The sequence below is a fragment of the Hipposideros armiger genome, unplaced genomic scaffold (genome assembly GCF_001890085.2).
Source record: "Hipposideros armiger isolate ML-2016 unplaced genomic scaffold, ASM189008v1 scaffold_650, whole genome shotgun sequence".
Lineage (NCBI taxonomy): Eukaryota > Metazoa > Chordata > Mammalia > Chiroptera > Hipposideridae > Hipposideros > Hipposideros armiger.
This window is the reverse complement of record NW_017732000.1, coordinates 883,778-900,926: the sequence shown is the minus strand read 5'-3', so window position 1 is coordinate 900,926 and position 17,149 is coordinate 883,778. Positions and strand designations below refer to the sequence as shown.

Here is a 17,149-nt window from a genome sequence, read left to right as displayed (position 1 = left end):
ATTGGGGGGATGGGAACAGTGCTGGGGAATTGGGGGAAGAGGAACAGACAAGTTGCTGTCATTTTGTTCTTCAGTCCAGTTGTGGAGGACGTTGCTTCACTGGCCCAAGTTGGCACCATCATTGCGCTCTTCCCAGGCGAGGCACATCAGTCGCCAGCTTCTGGATGTCCGCTCACTGTGGCTGCTGGCCGCTCACGCTGGCTGCTGGCTACACACAGTAGCCCATGGCAACCCACTGCCACAGGACAGGGGATGCAGCCTAAACTGTTGCCGGCGACTCATGGCAGCCCAGCTCCAGGTGGAGCTGTTGTTCAGCATCTTAGCTGTAGAGGGCAGTGTCACTGGCCCTCATATGTGGGATCTGAACCTGGGCCCTCTGGTGTCTCAAGCCAGTTCTTAACCATCGCGCCACTCGGCCGGCCCGAATAAAATATTGTTATCCTGTTTATAGAACACTTCTAATCAAGTTAATTATTTTTGTCTAGATTTCACTCGATGTCTATATGGTTTATCATAAAACCATAAAAAGGCACCCGAGTGTGGATTTTTCACATAAAATTTTCACTTGATACAACTCACACTAGCATGGGATTCAAAACTAAAAATAGTAGCAAACACATACAAGTGAGCTTATCAAAACAAGGGTTGCTCCACGCAGCTAAACTGTCCTAGAATTCTGGGTGTAGAAACCCCCTGTTCGTCCTGGATGACATCAGCCACCAGAGCCCTGCCTCTCAGACCCGCTCACTGCTCCTCCCTTGGGTTATGAAGGTTGCTAGAGAAATCCAGAACAGAGCTATCTGAACAGAATGGAAAAACAAAAACAAAATTATAATTTGGGAGATGCTCACAGAAACGGTTGATGTCATATCAGACTCATTGTTTTCTTTCTCTTATTAAGTGTAATAAAAGACCAAAGCAAAATAATAAAACATACAAAAAAAACCCCAAAACGAATTGAAAAAAGTAGACCTATGTATCAGGTAGATGCTAATAAAAAGAAAGCAGATATAGGGGCGGCTGGTTAGCTCAGGTGGTTAGAGTACAGGCTCATAACACCACGGTTGTCGGTTTGATCTCCACATGGGCCAAGGAGCTGCACCCTCCACAACTAGATTGAAACAGCTACTTGACTTGGAGCTGGCGGGTCCTGGAAAAACACACTGTTCCCCAATACAAACAATAAAAAATAAAACTTCTGAAACTCACGAAGTTTTACAAAGTTTATAGCAGGTCCTCACCCTGGCATTCCCCATTGTTGATTCCTAGTCTCCCAAAGGAAACCATAAACAGCAGCTACCCCCAAACTGCTATTTAATGCATACATGTTGGCATTTCTTTTCTTTTCAGATTTGAAAAGAAACTATTAACTGTTGTCCTCCTGCTGTGAAAGAGGAGGCTGTCTCACCTCCCAGGTCCTACAGGTATCATTCCCTCCCCTCCCCTCCCAATATATTCATGTTGTCCTTTCAGTTTAATACATAGTATTCCTTGTTATTATGGCTGTAAAATTATTCCCAGCCAAGCCACCGAGCGCACCAGTCCAGAGTACTTCTCCTTTCTCGTACCATTGCTTTTTATCCCTGGAGTTAATCACTGTCTACCTGTTGGGTTGCTTGCTTGGTTTTCTCTGGATTTGTTCCTCATTCGCCTCCCCATCCCTTTGCAGATGTCCCTCCTGGTGGTCTCCAACCATTGCACTGGTCGTCTTCCTGCCCTGTGGCACAGCCGTCATGTTCTGGGTTACAAACCTCTGTATTGGGCCTGATTTCCTGGAGCCCATGACTTCCTTTGTTTTTGTTTTTGAGGGGTGTTTTGTTTTGTTTTGGTTTTTTGCCTTTTAGTGAAGCATCCTTCAGTTTTCTAGGAAAGGGCGCTTATGAGGTAAAGTTGGTGGGACCTTTTTAATTTCTATTATTGGGATTTGGGGTCTCCTAGATTGAACATTTAATTTTCTTCTCTCCCATTTCCCACTTGTCGCTTTGTTCTACTTTCTAAGTAATTTCCTCAACTTCATCTTCCACTCTTCCAACTGTGTGTGTGTGTGTGTGTGTGTGTGTGTGTGTGTATATATATATATATATATATATGCTATCATATTTTTAATTTCTAAGAGGTTCTTGTCCTCTGAGTTCCTGTGTAAAGCCCCCTGGACCTGTCCCAGGAATGCAAACTCTTCCGGTACATCTCTGAAAGTCTGAGATTTTTTAAAAGTTTTTTTCCCCCTGTTCCATGCCTTGTCTCTGTTTCCTCCCAGTTAATTTTTAAATTTTTTCCCTATTTTCTCATTTTGACCGCTGTCTAGCCTATTGGAGGCTTTCTCAATGTCAGGAACCCTTCTTCAGGATGTAGATTTCAGTTTGGCATATTATGCCCATTCGTAGGTGGGCCTGGATACACAGGTTAGAGATGAGACTTAAGGGTCTACCTGCTCCTTATAAAACTTTAAACCGATTCTCTAACTTCATTCCAACCCACACTCTCATTTGCTGAAGAACGTAACATTTCACTTCCTGAGCCTTCCTAGAGTCTGTGGAGAGAGTCCTCTAGATTCTGGTCAAGTTCCCTCTCTTAGGAGTCAGCTCTCTCAGGTTGGCTACATCAGCTAATACTTGACCATCAGCTTTCCAGCTTTCAAAATTGTGTCAAAATATCTACTGTGCTTTCCTTTCCCTTTGTCCTTACAGTTTTCTGCCCCATTGCTGCCTTTTAGTATCATTTTAGTAGTTTTATGAGGGAGCAGATATAAACATCTGGATTCAAACTGCCATTTTTCCTCTGGACTTTCCAAACCAAGCAAATACATTAGAAACTTCTTTCCTAATTTACACGTTTGGCTAGCGTATATAGCACTTACCGACCTTACTGTCTTTAACCACCTCTTCTTCCAGAAACAATCATAAAGGCAAAATAAACCCTTAGATTTTACAAACTGCTTAGCTTTTGTTGTTTCATGGTTGCCCATGTCTTGAGTCAGCCTTTCTAAATGATGGCCTAATGAGACTTCAAACCCCTTTTCTTAAATGTTGCCCTTCCAGGTCCCCAGAATTCTGTTTACACTGTGGGCTTTCCATAAAGCTTTCTTGCATTGCCACCGTGCATCTTGTCCCGATCCTGGCTGACTCTAGCTCACTACTGACTGCGTATTTCATGTACATCTGGTGTACTTCTCATGACTCCCACTCCCTTCACTCCCAATGGCTACAGACCATCAGAGAGATTATCCATTTTAATGAACCCATTCAGCAGTGCGATTCCTGAGGATTTATATTTTCTAATTTTGTGGGGGAAAGGCAGAACGAGTTTCCCAGAGGAGTGAACATTCAGCTGAGACTTAAAGGATGTAGAATTTAGCTAAGTGAAACACAATGAATGATCCAAGTAAAGGAAATTATCTACCTATACGTCTCCCCACAGTACTCAAGGGACATCCCCATTAAATGACGGTTCAAATGGCAGTGAGCACGACAGGCAGCCTGTTGTCATGGACACAATTGTTGCTGTTTTACTCCTCGCTTTCTCTCTTACCCAAACAGTAGTCTACAGGTAGGCAGGTTATATATTAAAAACATATTGATTAGATAAAAATACAGAGGGTGCCCAAAAAATGTGTACACATTTTAAGAAAGGAAGAACTGTATAAAAATTGTGATCCAATGAATGACACTAGCATTCATTTGATTAATGCTATCTTTTTTTTTTTTGCTGAGCCATCCTGCTACCTGTTGGCAGCTTAGCGGCAGCTCAGCTCGGCCCGGCATCAAACTGCTGTTGCTCAGAGCTCAAACTCTTGAGCAAGCTCTTAACCAACTGAGGCACTCGGCCGGCCTGATGAATGCCATCTTTTGAGCGAACATCATACTACACATTGGTACCATAATTCAACTTCGAAAAAATACATAGATAATATCTCATAATGTGTACAGTTTGTGGCACCCCCAGTATGTATTATATGCATATTTGAGGAACCAACATAATAAGGGGAAGAGGTAGCCTGTTGCACTCAAGAAGTTCATATAGTTGTAGAGTATAAACAGAGGAATCAGACTTAGGGAAGGTGAATAATGAAGGGGAAAGCTTCACAAAACGCTAGGTGGGTGGTCGGCATCAGGCTTGCACCCTTTCACTCCCTGACCAGCTCATGAGACAGAAAGACAAGGATGAAGAGAAAGCATGCCTACCAGGTTTCAAGCCTTGCGTCGGCCTTGCCTCACCAAGAAGCTCGCTCTCTCTGTCTCTGATGTCCAGGATCACTCCAGCAAAAAGGAAAAACCCTGCCCCCCCACCCCTCCCCCACCCCCGCCGCTTTCAGTGAGCAGGTAGAGAGCCCTGAGTTAGGCTCTTTCCTCAAAAGGCAGGTCTCTAGCTGCAACCTGAGCGGCTCCCAAAAGTTAGAAGGGGGAGCAGCTTCCAGAGTTAGGGTGGTGAGCTGGGCGAGCCTGGAGCCGACCTAGGAGCTAAAGGCTCCAGGATGCCCAGGACCACGTGCGGCGGAGGGAGGGAATCCAAGCCTCAGCTCTCTCTGCAAGATGCACACGGTTTGCGGCCACGTTCGCCCTCCCCCTCTCTAGCCCGAGGCCAGCCTTCTGGGTGGCTGGGCTTCCCACTCACCCGGGCGTGGGGCTTCCGGCAGCCGTAGGTGGGGAGGGAGGGGGGACCAAAGGTATGGGGTTAGGGAGGGAAAAGAGAAAGGAGGAAGGGGGAGAGTAGGGCACCCCATGGCCAGCGGCTCAGAGGAGGGCCACCTGTCATCACAGGCATTGTCACGACCCCCTGCCACGCCCACGCACAGGGATGGGGCGGGGCAGGGCCCTGGATGTCACCTGAGAGGGCCGTGCATCCATAAACCAGATCTGGACCCCGACTTTGCCTCTTCCCCTCCAGAGCCCCCACCCCCACTCCCGATGCCCAGTCTCCTGGCCAGGTCAGGCCTCCCTACTGGGAAACTTGTGGCAGCCCAAGAAGTCAGGGTACCGCTTTATCCAGGAAAGCTCTGAATAACAGTTAGTGTGGGTGAGGGAAGGACGCTCAAGAAAGTGATAATACCAGTAGCTCCTGCTGAAATCGCTGTCACTGGGCTGTGGTCAGCACACCTGGGCCCACCTACACCTTTCCATGCCTTACCCATGTTTGGTCCCACGCGTTGGCACCCCGAAATTGATTCGAATGAAAACCAATTGGGATTTACGCAAATTTATCTACATGGATATTTAGAACAGCTATTAGTAATATTGAAAAATTGGAAGCTACCTAAATGACCAAATAACACGCCATTGATTCTAAATCACAGCACATCTCTTAGGGGGGGTTTAATGCGCATGTTTCAAGTCGTTTTACGGAAAAATACTTTTGAGCAACAGAAAATGTTCACTCTATAGTGAGTGAGTGTGGGGGGAGAGAAGTTTACGAAACTGTTTTCAAAAAAGAAAACATGTAGACATAATTTGTATGGAGACGGGAAGTGCCTATCTTTAAGTGGCTGGATGTTGAGCATCAATTTTCAGTCAAGATAAGAGGGGGACAGTTATTTTAAAACTCTCGATTCTGCTCCTCTCCAAATCCGAGTTGTTACGTTCGGAGAAGCGGCGAGGGTGGGGAGGGGGACCTGCGGTCAAGTCGCCCGTTTTGCCCCTGAGTCTTGCCCGGCCGGCCACCTGCGGGAACCGGAGAATCCAGGTGCACGACTAGGGGGGCCGGGGAGCCCCCCTCTCTGCTGGCGGATGGGGGGCTGACCTTTCCAGAATCCCGAGGCGGGTTGGGGGCGCGGGCCGGAGGTCGTGGCGTCTCCAACCCCTCTCGCCCCAGCGCCCTTCTTCAAAGTGTGTTGAATTGGGGAATCGATCGGAAATTACAAGGCCAATTAAATGCCCTCCGATGTAGAGCTCTGGTTAGGCCTGAAAGGCTTTAAACAGCCCCCCCCCGGTCCCTCGGGGGTCTCCGCTGCGGTGACCTTTGGCGTCCCCTCACCCAGAAATCTCCCCAAGGCGCCAAGGCGATCACTGCCCCTGGGAGGAGGTGTGCCTCCCCGGACGTCCCCCACCCCTCCCAGGCTGACGGTGAAGGACGGTCTTAGCGACTCAGAGCGGAGGTCAGGTCGACTCCCACTCAAGACCAGAAAACCAGGGGGAGGTGGCACCCAGGCGGCCGCTGGCTCCCCGGGGACGCAGCCAGGAGACGGTGTCCTGGGCGTCTGCTGACCCTGAGGCATGTGCTTGCGAACCTGTGAGCTGTGATCCGGTTTCCTCAGCATCTGCCATGGTACCCGCCTTCCCGCAACAAACCAGACGCCCCCTGCTGCTTCGCTTTCCACCTCCATGGCCCCACTGCAGACTGCTAGGGGTTTGTTTTTTTTGGGGGGGGGGGCTTTCCAATTCAAATGCTTATTAGCTTTGCACCCCAGTTCAATAGCAAATGTTAACCAAGATCGTGCCTACTTTGTATATTTGTTCCTAGACGCCTTAAGCGAGAATGTAGTCCAACCTCCTCATTTGATAGATAAGGAAACTGAGGCACAGCAGAGTGGCAGGTCAGCTTTGGATGGCACCATGGCTTCAGTGCGTAAAAACAACCTGAAAGAATCAAAAGAAGGCCTGTAAGGAGGGTTTCCTATCTAATTTCTCTCTAGGAGGGTTTCCTATCTAATGTCCCTCTGCCTAGCTATGATACTAATGCCTGGAAAATTGTAGTTTCTACCGGTTTTCAGTGAAGACATACTCCATAAGCTCTGTATTGATACATACCTGCTACGTAGAGAGTTTGGATTCTTTTTGGATGAGCATTAGAGTTAATCTTTAAACAACACGGGTTTGAATTGCGCGCGTCCACTTACAGGAGGGTATTTTTCCCCCCAATGAATACAATGGGCCCTTCCTATCCTGGGTTTCACATCCGCAGATTCAACAAAACCATGGGTGGAAAACAGTGTTTTCTCATTCCCAGCAGCAGATTCCCAACTGCAGATTCCCAGCCCCAGCAGCTGATTACTATCGTGGGATAGAAATGACTCTTTCCCAGCTGCAGTGGGTTGAATCCACTGATGTGAAGGGCCACCTGTGGAGTCAAAAGTTATTGAGGATTTTCTAGTGTGGGGCTCCGAGCTCCTACGGTCCCCCTCCCCAACCCGTTGTTCAAGGGTCAACTGTATATTGTGAGCTTTTTTAGGTCAAACATTCTTTGAAAAATCTCAATTTTAATGGGCACCCCAAACTCCATCTTATCAATATGCCATACGCTCTGTTGCTGAACATTTACGTTCTTATCAGTTTTCATTGTCAAAAACAGTGCTGCTCCGAACATCCTTGTTCGGAAATCTTTGCATTTCTGACTCTCTCTAGAATGGATTCCTAAAACTGGAATTAACTAGGTGAAAGGCTACAGACCTTGCCAAGGCTTGTGGTGCACAGTTCCTCATTGCTTTCTGAAAGAGCTGTGCCAGTCTATCTACTGTACCTAGCAGAACGAGTGTGCTCACTTCTGATTACTGGTGAGGATGAGAATTTGCTGGGAATGATGAGGTCTGGATGCAGCTAGATGAAGGCCATGCCGGATCTTCCAGGGGCATCGCAGGATAGCATGTTTTCCTTACTTGTACCTTGGACAGGTTGGGCTTGGCCTCTCTAGCATTTGCACCACGCAGGTTGTTGACTGAAGAAATACATTCTCACCTTGCCTCCCACCCCTCAACCCTACTCCCATAGGCCACACCTGCTGGATCTCTGGGCTGACACCTCTCTGCCTGCTAACACTAGGCGTCAGCTCATCATTAAGATGTGTTTCCCCTGCGTCTTCACCCCAGTGTGCTCTCTCACTTGTTCTTTTGCTTTGTGTCCTCGCCTTCCCCTCTCCATTCCCTGGGTGGCTGCTGTCACTCTTACATAGGGACGTTTTGATTCTACAGTCATGAAAATAAAGAGAAGGCTAAAATCTCATTTTTCGTACGCTGTCCATTCATTTATTTATTCAATACATATTTATACAGGGCACGATGCTTGTTAGAAACACAGAAGAAAATAATGTTGACATTAACATCTAACATTTATAGAACACATAATAAGTGCCCTGCATGTGCATTAAGGATAAGATTAGGCACCGATTTTACTTGATCCTTATCATAGCCCAATCCGGTAAGTACTATTATTCCCCTGTTTTACAGATAAGGAAACTGATACCTACAGAAGTTAAAGGTCACACAACTGGTTAAATGGTGGGTAGAGCCTTAGGTCCAAACCCAGGTAGTCGGTCCTCAAAGCTAGATTTTAGAAGGACAGGGAGTGTTCCAGGCAGAAGGGTTATAATCAAGGAAGGTCCTGAGGCAAAAACTATTAGTTTGGCTTTTTAAAGAAACTGTCAGAAAGCTAGTGTGGCCAGAACACAGGTTCTAAGGGGAGTGTGTGTCAGGATGAAATTGGAGACCCTGTTGGTTAAGGTTAAAGATTTGGGGGGACTATGAATGGAAAGCTATTAAAAGGCTTCCAGGGAAAGAATGGTATTAGATTTGTGTTTTGAAAGATGCATCTGGTGGGGAAGGGAGTGGTCTGGTTAGAGGCAGCAATGAATGCAATGGCTCGTGAGTCAGTCACCTCAAGATGAGGCTTCTGAGATGAACTGTACCAACTGGGTGTGAGGTGTGACAACCAGGTTCCCACGACAGTAGGTGGCGGGATCATTCCTAAGGAAAGATGCTTAGTTTAGTTTTGGATGCGTCAAAATCAGTTGCCTCCATGGCACACGTAAAGATCCCAAGTAGGAAGTCAGATCAAAACGTACAAATTGTCAGGGTAGAGGTGGCAGTTGAAGCCACTGCAGGTGTCAGCAGGGACAGAGAGTGCACGTGCCCGACATTTCCAGGTGAAATACAGGAAGGACAGGAGCCTCTTAAAGGTTCCAGAGGAAACAGGAGCAGCGGGGAACGTCAGGGGGGCCTGGAGGAGGGAGACAAATGTCAGGACACCTCTCGGACACGCAGGGGAGGTTGGAGCACCCACGGGGGCAGGGTTAGAATTCAGGACTGGAAAGGATCTTACCCCTTTCTCGGCTCTCGCACACCTGTGGGGCAGATGGGCCGTCCTTCTACCCCTGTTTGTTTCAGCAGTAAATTTGAAGGTCCAGCAAGAACATAATTTCGAAGTGACTTTTGGGGCTTTTCTTTATAGTTCGTCTCGGATTTTCACACGTACGTCTCAACTAACGATAACAAAGCGTGGGGGGATACTTTAACGAAAGAACACTTCCACTTCACTGCATACACTTTCACGACTCCAGTTCCCCATGCGGTGCGAGGATTAGCCATTAACAAGCGAGTACAATTGAACATTTAGACATTATCTGTAGGGCTGCACTAACAGAAACAGGGTTCAAGTTCGGAACCCTAATCTTCAGAAAACACCAACGTGCAAACCCTGATTCTCTTCTTAGATCCCTCAGTGAATAGCCTCAGTTAGGCACCATTTTCCCCCAACAAAACTGATTGTATCAACAACCACTGAGCCCCTGCTGTGGCAACACGGGACTGCTGAGAGGACCCAGACGAGGTGCTCAGTAATTGTTTCACGAAGGACAGTCGGGAGGAAGGGAAGAAGAGAGGGCAAGAAGGGGAAGATGCTTCTTGCCATAAGAGAACTCACAACACAGTGGTGAATGAATATCTTCTTTATGGAACTAAAGTATCTTTGGTTAAATGATGGCAATATGCTCACTTCCTAAGAGCGTGGTTGAAAATAAATCTTGGTGAGCTCTGGGTCAAAGAGACGTGCAGATGGAAAACGCTTTATGGGAGATGAATCGTTTTAAACAGAGTAGAAAGGCAGTGGATTTGTGTTTGAAATAAAAAAAATAAACCACCCTGCACGATAGCAACATGCCCTTGGAAGCCAATTTTGCTGCATGGGAGACAACTTTGCATATCTGCTCTTTAGGAGTTTCTCGACCAATCATTAAGTGAGTTGACCCTACACTTAGAGAATGCTGATGGCAACATTAGCCTAATAATAAGCTAATATGTGCAATGGCTAAAGGAATAGACTTCCTTGGTGTTTGATGGCCTGAAAAGAATGCAGCTTTTCATTAAAGGGATCATTTGAAAATGTGGAAACTGATACTGCCGCAGTATTAGTTGGGGGGTGGGAGACTGATGTCCATTTACTTTAGCCAAGATTGATATTGAATGAAAACTTTAATGGGGACGTTGATGAGTCCACTCGGCTAAGAGCTCAGGGCTGCCTTAGAATAGTCCTTCCCTTCACCTCGACAGCTCTTAGAGAATCAATACAGGTAATATGTCAGTTGGTGGTCAGCAGTCCTGTAAATAGAAAGGTAGAGCTGAAATGGAAACTGACAGGTAGCCACTTAGAGAGAGGGTATGGGGTAAACACTGAAAGTGAAGCTCCTCTCGGGAGTGAGAGAGCGTCCAGCCCTCACATTACAGTAAGTGCTGGGATCAGATAGGAAGGGATTAGGAACAAAGACTAGATAGCAGGGGAAAGCCATTCAGAGTTTAGGAAAGGCCTTCCATCAGGGTGGTACTTTTAGAGCCCCAGAATTCATGTAGGTTTGTCCACTTATAGTGCGTTCCTGGGAAACCTTTCATAAGCTAAACTGGCGTAAAGCGAAGAAGCAGTCACCTTAGGGAAACATCTTGCTAACAGATGCACAAAATGAATCGAGAGGAAGCACAGATGTTCGCAGACACAGTTCAGAGCACTGGCGGCTTGATGCTGAGTGTCGTTCCTGGGGCGGGTACTGCCTCTCTGGCGGCGCCTGCAAAACAAATGCTGAACCTTGTTTTCTCTTATTGCCTTTTTTTTTTTTTTTGGTAAAAATGAGAAATCTTCTTTGTATTTCTTTGAGTCAGTGAAAACAGACACTAATGTAGGTCTTTTGTAAAATCAACGTGGCGTAATAACTTTCGAAAGCAGTGATACCTGTATTTATCATCAGTCTCATTTTTTTTTATTGTGGTAAAATCCACATAACAAAATTTACCATCTTAACATTTTTAAGTGTACAGTTCAGTGGCATTAAGTACATTCACCTTGTCGTGCAGACATTACCGCCATGCAGCTCTAAGGTTCTTTTCATCCTGCAAAACTGAAACTCTGTCCCCACTGAAACACTAACTTCCTATTCCCCCCTCCACCCAGACTCTGCCAATCACAATTCTACTTTATTTTTTTCTTTTTTTCACAATTCTACTTTTATCTCTATGAATCTGACTACTCTAGGCACCTCATAGGACTGGAATCATACAGCTTTTGTCCTTATAGGACTGGCTTGTTTCACTGAGCATAACATCTTCAGGTTCACCCAGGTGTAGCATGCTTCAAAATTTTCTTTCTTTTTTTTATTAGTTTTTTTTATTAGTTTTTTATTAGTACAAAACAATCTACTACCCCTCTAACATCCGTATATAGCTGTTACAATTCCACTGACTCTGTTTCTTTCTTTCTTTTTTTAAATTGGGGAATTGGGGGAGGAGAACAGCGCTGGGGAATTGGGGGAAGGGGAACAGACAAGTTGATGTCGTTTTGTTCTTCAGTCTAGTTGTGGAGGATGTTGCTTCACTGGCCCAAGTTGGCACCATCATTGCAATGCTCATCCCGGACGAGGCAGATCAGTAGCCAGCTTCTGGACGGCTGCTCACAGCGGCAGCTGGCCGCTCACGCTGGCTGCTGGCTACATACGGTAGCCCATGGGAACCCACTGCCACAGGGGCTGCAGCCTACGCTGTCGCCCGCAACTCACGGCAGCCCAGCTCCAGGTTGAGCTGTTGTTCAGCATCTTAACTGTGGAGGGCAGTGTCACTGGTCCTCATATGTGGGATCCGAACCGGGGCCCTCTGGCGTCCCAAGCCAGTTCTTAACCAACGCTCCACTCAGCCGGCCCCACTGACTCTGTTTCTTATGCCATACTCCACATCCTGTGACTATATATGGTATGACAATTAAGTTTGCAAACTTGTTGTAACGATGTTGCTAACCTTTTTTGATATCAGAGGGATTATTCGTTAGGAATTTGTACCAACTAGACAAACAGCTAACCAAATTTACTATTTGAAAGTGCTGAAACGCCTGTGTGAAAAAGTTAGATGACCTGAACTTTTCACCAATAATTCATGGCTTTTGCATCACGACAATGCACCAGCTCACTGTCTGTGAAGGAGTTTTCAGCCTGTAAACTAATAACTGTATTGGAACAACCTCCCTACTCACCTGATCTGGCCCCAATGACTTTTGTTTACCCAAAGATAAAGGAAATATTGAAAGGAGGACATTTTGAGGACATTTAGGACATCAAGGGTAATATAATGACAGCTCTGATGGCCATTCTAGAAAGAGTTCCAAAATTGCTATGAAGGGTGGACTAGGCACTGGCATCATTGCATAGCTTCCCAAGGGGAGTACTTCAAAGGTGACCATAGTAATATTCAGCAATGAGGTGTGTAGCACTTTTTCTAGGATGAGTTCTTGACCTCATTGTCAGACCGTGTGCACACGTGTGTGTATGATTATAGTTGACATTTAATATTATTCAGCTTCAGCTTCAGGTGTACAGCGCAGTGGTTAGACATCTACACAGTCCATGAAGTGGTCTCCCTAATAAGACAAGTGCCCATCTGACACTCAACAAAATCTTTACAACATTATTGATTATATTCCCCAAATTGTCTGTCATATCCCCGTGGCAATATTGTGAATACCAATTTGTACTTTCTAATCCCTTTACCTTCTCCCCCATCCCCAACCCCCCATCCCCTCCCATTTCCTTCCTTTTTAAGGTTTAATAATATTCCATTGTTCATCTATTTGCTTCCATGGTGTGTTCTATTTGACATTAATAAGTCTATATCAATTTTTTTTTAAAGATTTTATTGGGGAATTGGGGGAGGGGAACAGCGTTGGGGAATCAGGGAAGGGGAACAGACAAGTTGCTGCCCTTGTGCTCTTCACTGGTTGTGGAGGACACTGCTTCACTGGCCCATGTTGGTATTGTGATCATTGTGCTCTTCCCAGCTGAGGCAGATCTGTCGCCGGCCATTGGACAGCCGCTCACGGCGGTTCATGGCAGCTCATGCTGGCTGTCAGCTGCTCACACTGGCTGCCGGCTGCTCACGGTAGCTTATGGCAACGCACTACAGCCTCACTGCAGCCTACGCCATCACCGGCGACTCATGGCAGCCCAGCTCCAGGTCGAGCTGTTGTTCACCATCTTAGCTGTAGAGGGCGTAGCATCACTGGCCCTCATGTGGGATCCGAACCAGTGGCCCTTTTGCTCAGAGTTTGCACTTCCAAGCCAACTCTTAACCAACGAGCCACTTGGCCAGCCCTCAACTATTTTTAAAATGCTAAAGTCAAATAAAGCAATGGCTCTTGACTTTAATATGGGTGGCTGGGCCTCACCCCCAGAGTTTCTGACTGAGTACACACCCAGTGGGGCTAGAGAATTTGTCTTTCTTACAAGTTCCTGGCTGCTGCTGGTCCAGGAACCACACTTTTGAGAACCATTGAAAGAAAGCATAGGGCCGGCCGAGTGGCTCAGTTGGTTAAGAGATCACTCAAGAGTGCGAGCTCTGAGCAACAGCGGTTTGATTCCCGGCCTGAACTGAGCTGCCGCTGAGCTGCCAACAGGTGTCAGGATGGCTCAGCTAAAAAAAGAAAAAAAGAAAAGAAAAAGAAAGCATATATATCAGTAACAAAATATGTGTTAATTCTCTCTTTCACCTTGTCTAACAGGTTAAGAGAAAGGAAACGGATTGTTATCATGCAGAATACAAGTCATTTCACTTTATTTCATCCTCACAACACCCTACAACATAGTTATTTTATGGGTAAGGATGTGAAACCTCAGAAATGAAAGGACCTGCCCAACGCTGTACAATGAGGACTTGGTAGACAAAAACACATTTGTCCAACTCCAAAATCTATATCTATTCATGTTCCAACAACACTCAGCCAGCGTAATCATATTAACCGAGAGTCTTAATTTCATTTTACTTTCTCTGTGGTGGCTTGTCTTCTACTTTGTTGTCCTCTACCTTTATTATTATTGTTATAAGCTGATCCAAATTATCTTTAGAAATAGGCAAGATATATATTTTAAGTAAACATAAAAGAGCTTAAGGTAATTACTAAAGAAAGATGTTATGAATTGATTGTATTTTCCAAACCAAAAACTGATATATGTAACCCAATAATATGACCAAGACTTTGTGGAAACAGGTCAGATTAAATTAAATGGTCCAAAGTTTTCCAGTTAGTGTGGGTAAGCATGAGCCATGTAAGGTATTATTTCCCATGAAGGCATTTTGGAATGACTGTTAGAAAAAACAAAAAAAAATTACCTTCCTTTGCTACTATTCTGGTTCAAAACACAGTGGTTAATTTGAGTTATTTAGCTAGTAAAAAAATTGGCATCACATCCATTCCTGATGTCTTGCTTTACTGTTTGATTTTAAAATAACGTTCAAACCCATAAGCAGTAAGAAATACATTTCCAACTAGCAGTCGAAGAAGGGCTGCCTAATTACAGGATGAGCCCCAATCTTTTCAAAAGACCATTGTGCTGACTTAATTAACACGAACTAAAACAGCCCTAAAACAACAGGGTACATTCCCATTAGGATAAATTACTCAGGCCTAGTCAATTCCCCAGGGGAAAATCTGTCACTGCTTTTCTACCCGCGCTACGCTACGCGTCTCCAAGGACTCTGCCACAGCTGGGAGCACCCCTCTGGAAGGGACATCTGTTCCATATTGAATTTGCTCCGTTTCGAGAGATGTGGACCGTGGATAAAGGGTGAAAATCCTAGGTGGTCAATAGAACCATGGCTGGGGATGTGACATAGTAGCTTAGAAGCTCTGGTTGCCTACGAAACCCTTGTATTCTGCTTTATTTTGGTCGTTTTCTATGTGAATATTTAAATTTGTTGTTGCTTGCCTTAATATAGGGTAGGATGGGACGGTTAGTAGAAAAACACGGTTTCTTTAACAGGATTCATAAGTTGAGCGTACTGGTTCATTCAGAGGCTGGGCTGTGGGATTGGATGGACCCGGCTTTGCCCCATAGAGGCACCTGTTCCTTCCTCCCCCAGCCTTGATTTCCTCATTTGTAAAGTGAACTCAGTGGTACCCTCACACAGGGTTAAGACTCAATAAATGTTGGCTATTATTCTCAGGAGATTAATCTGCTGTCTCCCCCACATGCTCGCATCAGCCTTCTGATACCTTATATGGCATTGTTCTCAGTGGGTCTCTTTTTTTACACTCTGCCTATTATTATGAACCAGCTAATTAGAAAGACCTCAAAAACTCCATGTCTATTCATTGGCATGAAAGATTAAAAACTTGAGCAATAGAAATATGTTTTTGTCTGGCAATGTTTTAGTCTTTTTTTCCTTTGGCAATAATTTTTCTTCTTCAATTGGTAAAGGTCACAGATGGTGGTGGGTGGGGTGAATCAGCAACTTCAGTGTTCTCCAAGCAACTGTGTGCTGCTAACTAAACTACTAACAGGCATTTGTCATGCAATGGGAGAGAAAAGGGAACTGAATGCTAAAATGAATACAAATAAAGATGGGAGATGAATTCATGTCTGAACATTTAGTTACACTAATGATGCTCAGGCTTGAAGAAATTTTTAAAGAATTTATTCTATGAAGAAATATAACAGGTGACAGCCACAGACACATCATAGTTGGGGGCCCAAGACATATGTTATAGTAGAGAAAAGGATTACTTCTTTTTTCCCTGATTAGTCTGCTCATTCATTCTGTTCTTTAGAGTCTTCATATAAGAGAGATCAGATGGTATTTGTCTTTCTGTCTGACTTATTTCACTTAGCATAGTACCCGCTAGGTCCAACCATATTGTTGCAAATGGAATTACTTCTTTTTCATCATAAAATTAAACTCTACTCCCAGCCCCTGACATTCAATGTAGTCCCTTCTCTCAGGGTTTTTGCGTCTCCAGACCCCCCAAGAACTATTAACAGCCAGCTTTCACTATTTCTAGGTGAATTCACCAAAATTTCATCCTTCTTGGAAATTATGGAAAACATTTCCATGGAAGCTGTTAAAATTACACTTGGTAAATCTGGTTTATTCCGCTAATTGGTTCATTCCATTTTTTCTGTTTCTTATCTCAAAAGAACTGTCATTTGTTCACATGACGCAGGCATAAACAAAACAATACAGCATCCGAGTCCTTAGTTTTCACACTGTCCCCAACCTCTAAGGGTTAGCAGTCTTCATGAAACTTCATGTGGGGATACAAGGCTTTTTGGTCTGGGAAGGTTTCTCCACAGATGCTACAAGAGCAGCCTTCATCCTTCTTGTGTGAGCGTCGGGCGTGGCTGTCATGGGCAGCGTGGGATGCAAAAGATTTACCACAGTGCTTGCATTTGAAGGGCCTCTCCCCGGAGTGCTGCCTGATGTGTGTGCGGAGTATGCTGGAGGCAGTGAACTTCTGCCGAGAATAGAAAGCAGAAGAAAAAAGTTAACTTCCATCAGCTGGAAGACCAATTAAACAAAGGGTTTGTAATTTCATCGTTAGTGATGCTCATGTCACCCCTTAGATCTCCAACTGACCAACCTTGGGCGTTAAGGCTACGGAGCGCTCTTGATAAACAGGAGTGGCCTTAATAAAAAGGGACATGACTGATGTGTTGTTCTGGCTGGTTTGGAGTAGCCTCAGCTGCTCAGTGACTAAGATCATCTGTGGGGGAGAGGGAGGTCTAGATAAAAATGCAGATTGACAACCCTACCCCAGAGTGTACCCAATAAGCACACTCTGTGGGGCACTAAGGAACCTGCATTTAAACAAGCAATTCTGGTGTCCTCGGGCCACCCTCCAAGATAAACCATTACAGGAGTAGCTACTATTGACCAGTGTCTCTGCATAAATCAGTACCTTCCTGGTCTCTTTTTAGATTTTTTTTTTAATTTATTTTTTTTATTGGGGAATTGGGGGGTTGGGAATAGTGCTGCGGAATTAGGGAAAGGGGAACAGACAAGTTGCTGTTGTTTTGTTCTTCAGTCTACTTGCGGAGGGCGTTGCTTCACTGGCCCAAGTTGGCACCATCATCGCGCTCTTCCCGGGTGAGGCAGATCAGTCGCCGGCTTCTGGACGGCCGCTCACTGCGGCTGCTGGACGCTCAC

At 45.4% G+C, this 17,149-nt stretch overlaps 1 protein-coding gene across 1 annotated transcript in view; it reads right to left on the bottom strand.

Moving 5' to 3' along the window:
* Positions 1–16,229: 16,229 nt before the first annotated feature.
* PRDM14 (PR/SET domain 14) overlaps positions 16,230–17,149 on the bottom strand; it is a 14,123-nt gene continuing 13,203 nt past the window's right edge. The window contains exon 7 of the mRNA XM_019625992.1: positions 16,230–16,457. Coding sequence (XP_019481537.1) covers positions 16,230–16,457 — 228 coding nt within the window. The remainder of the gene's footprint in view (positions 16,458–17,149) is intronic.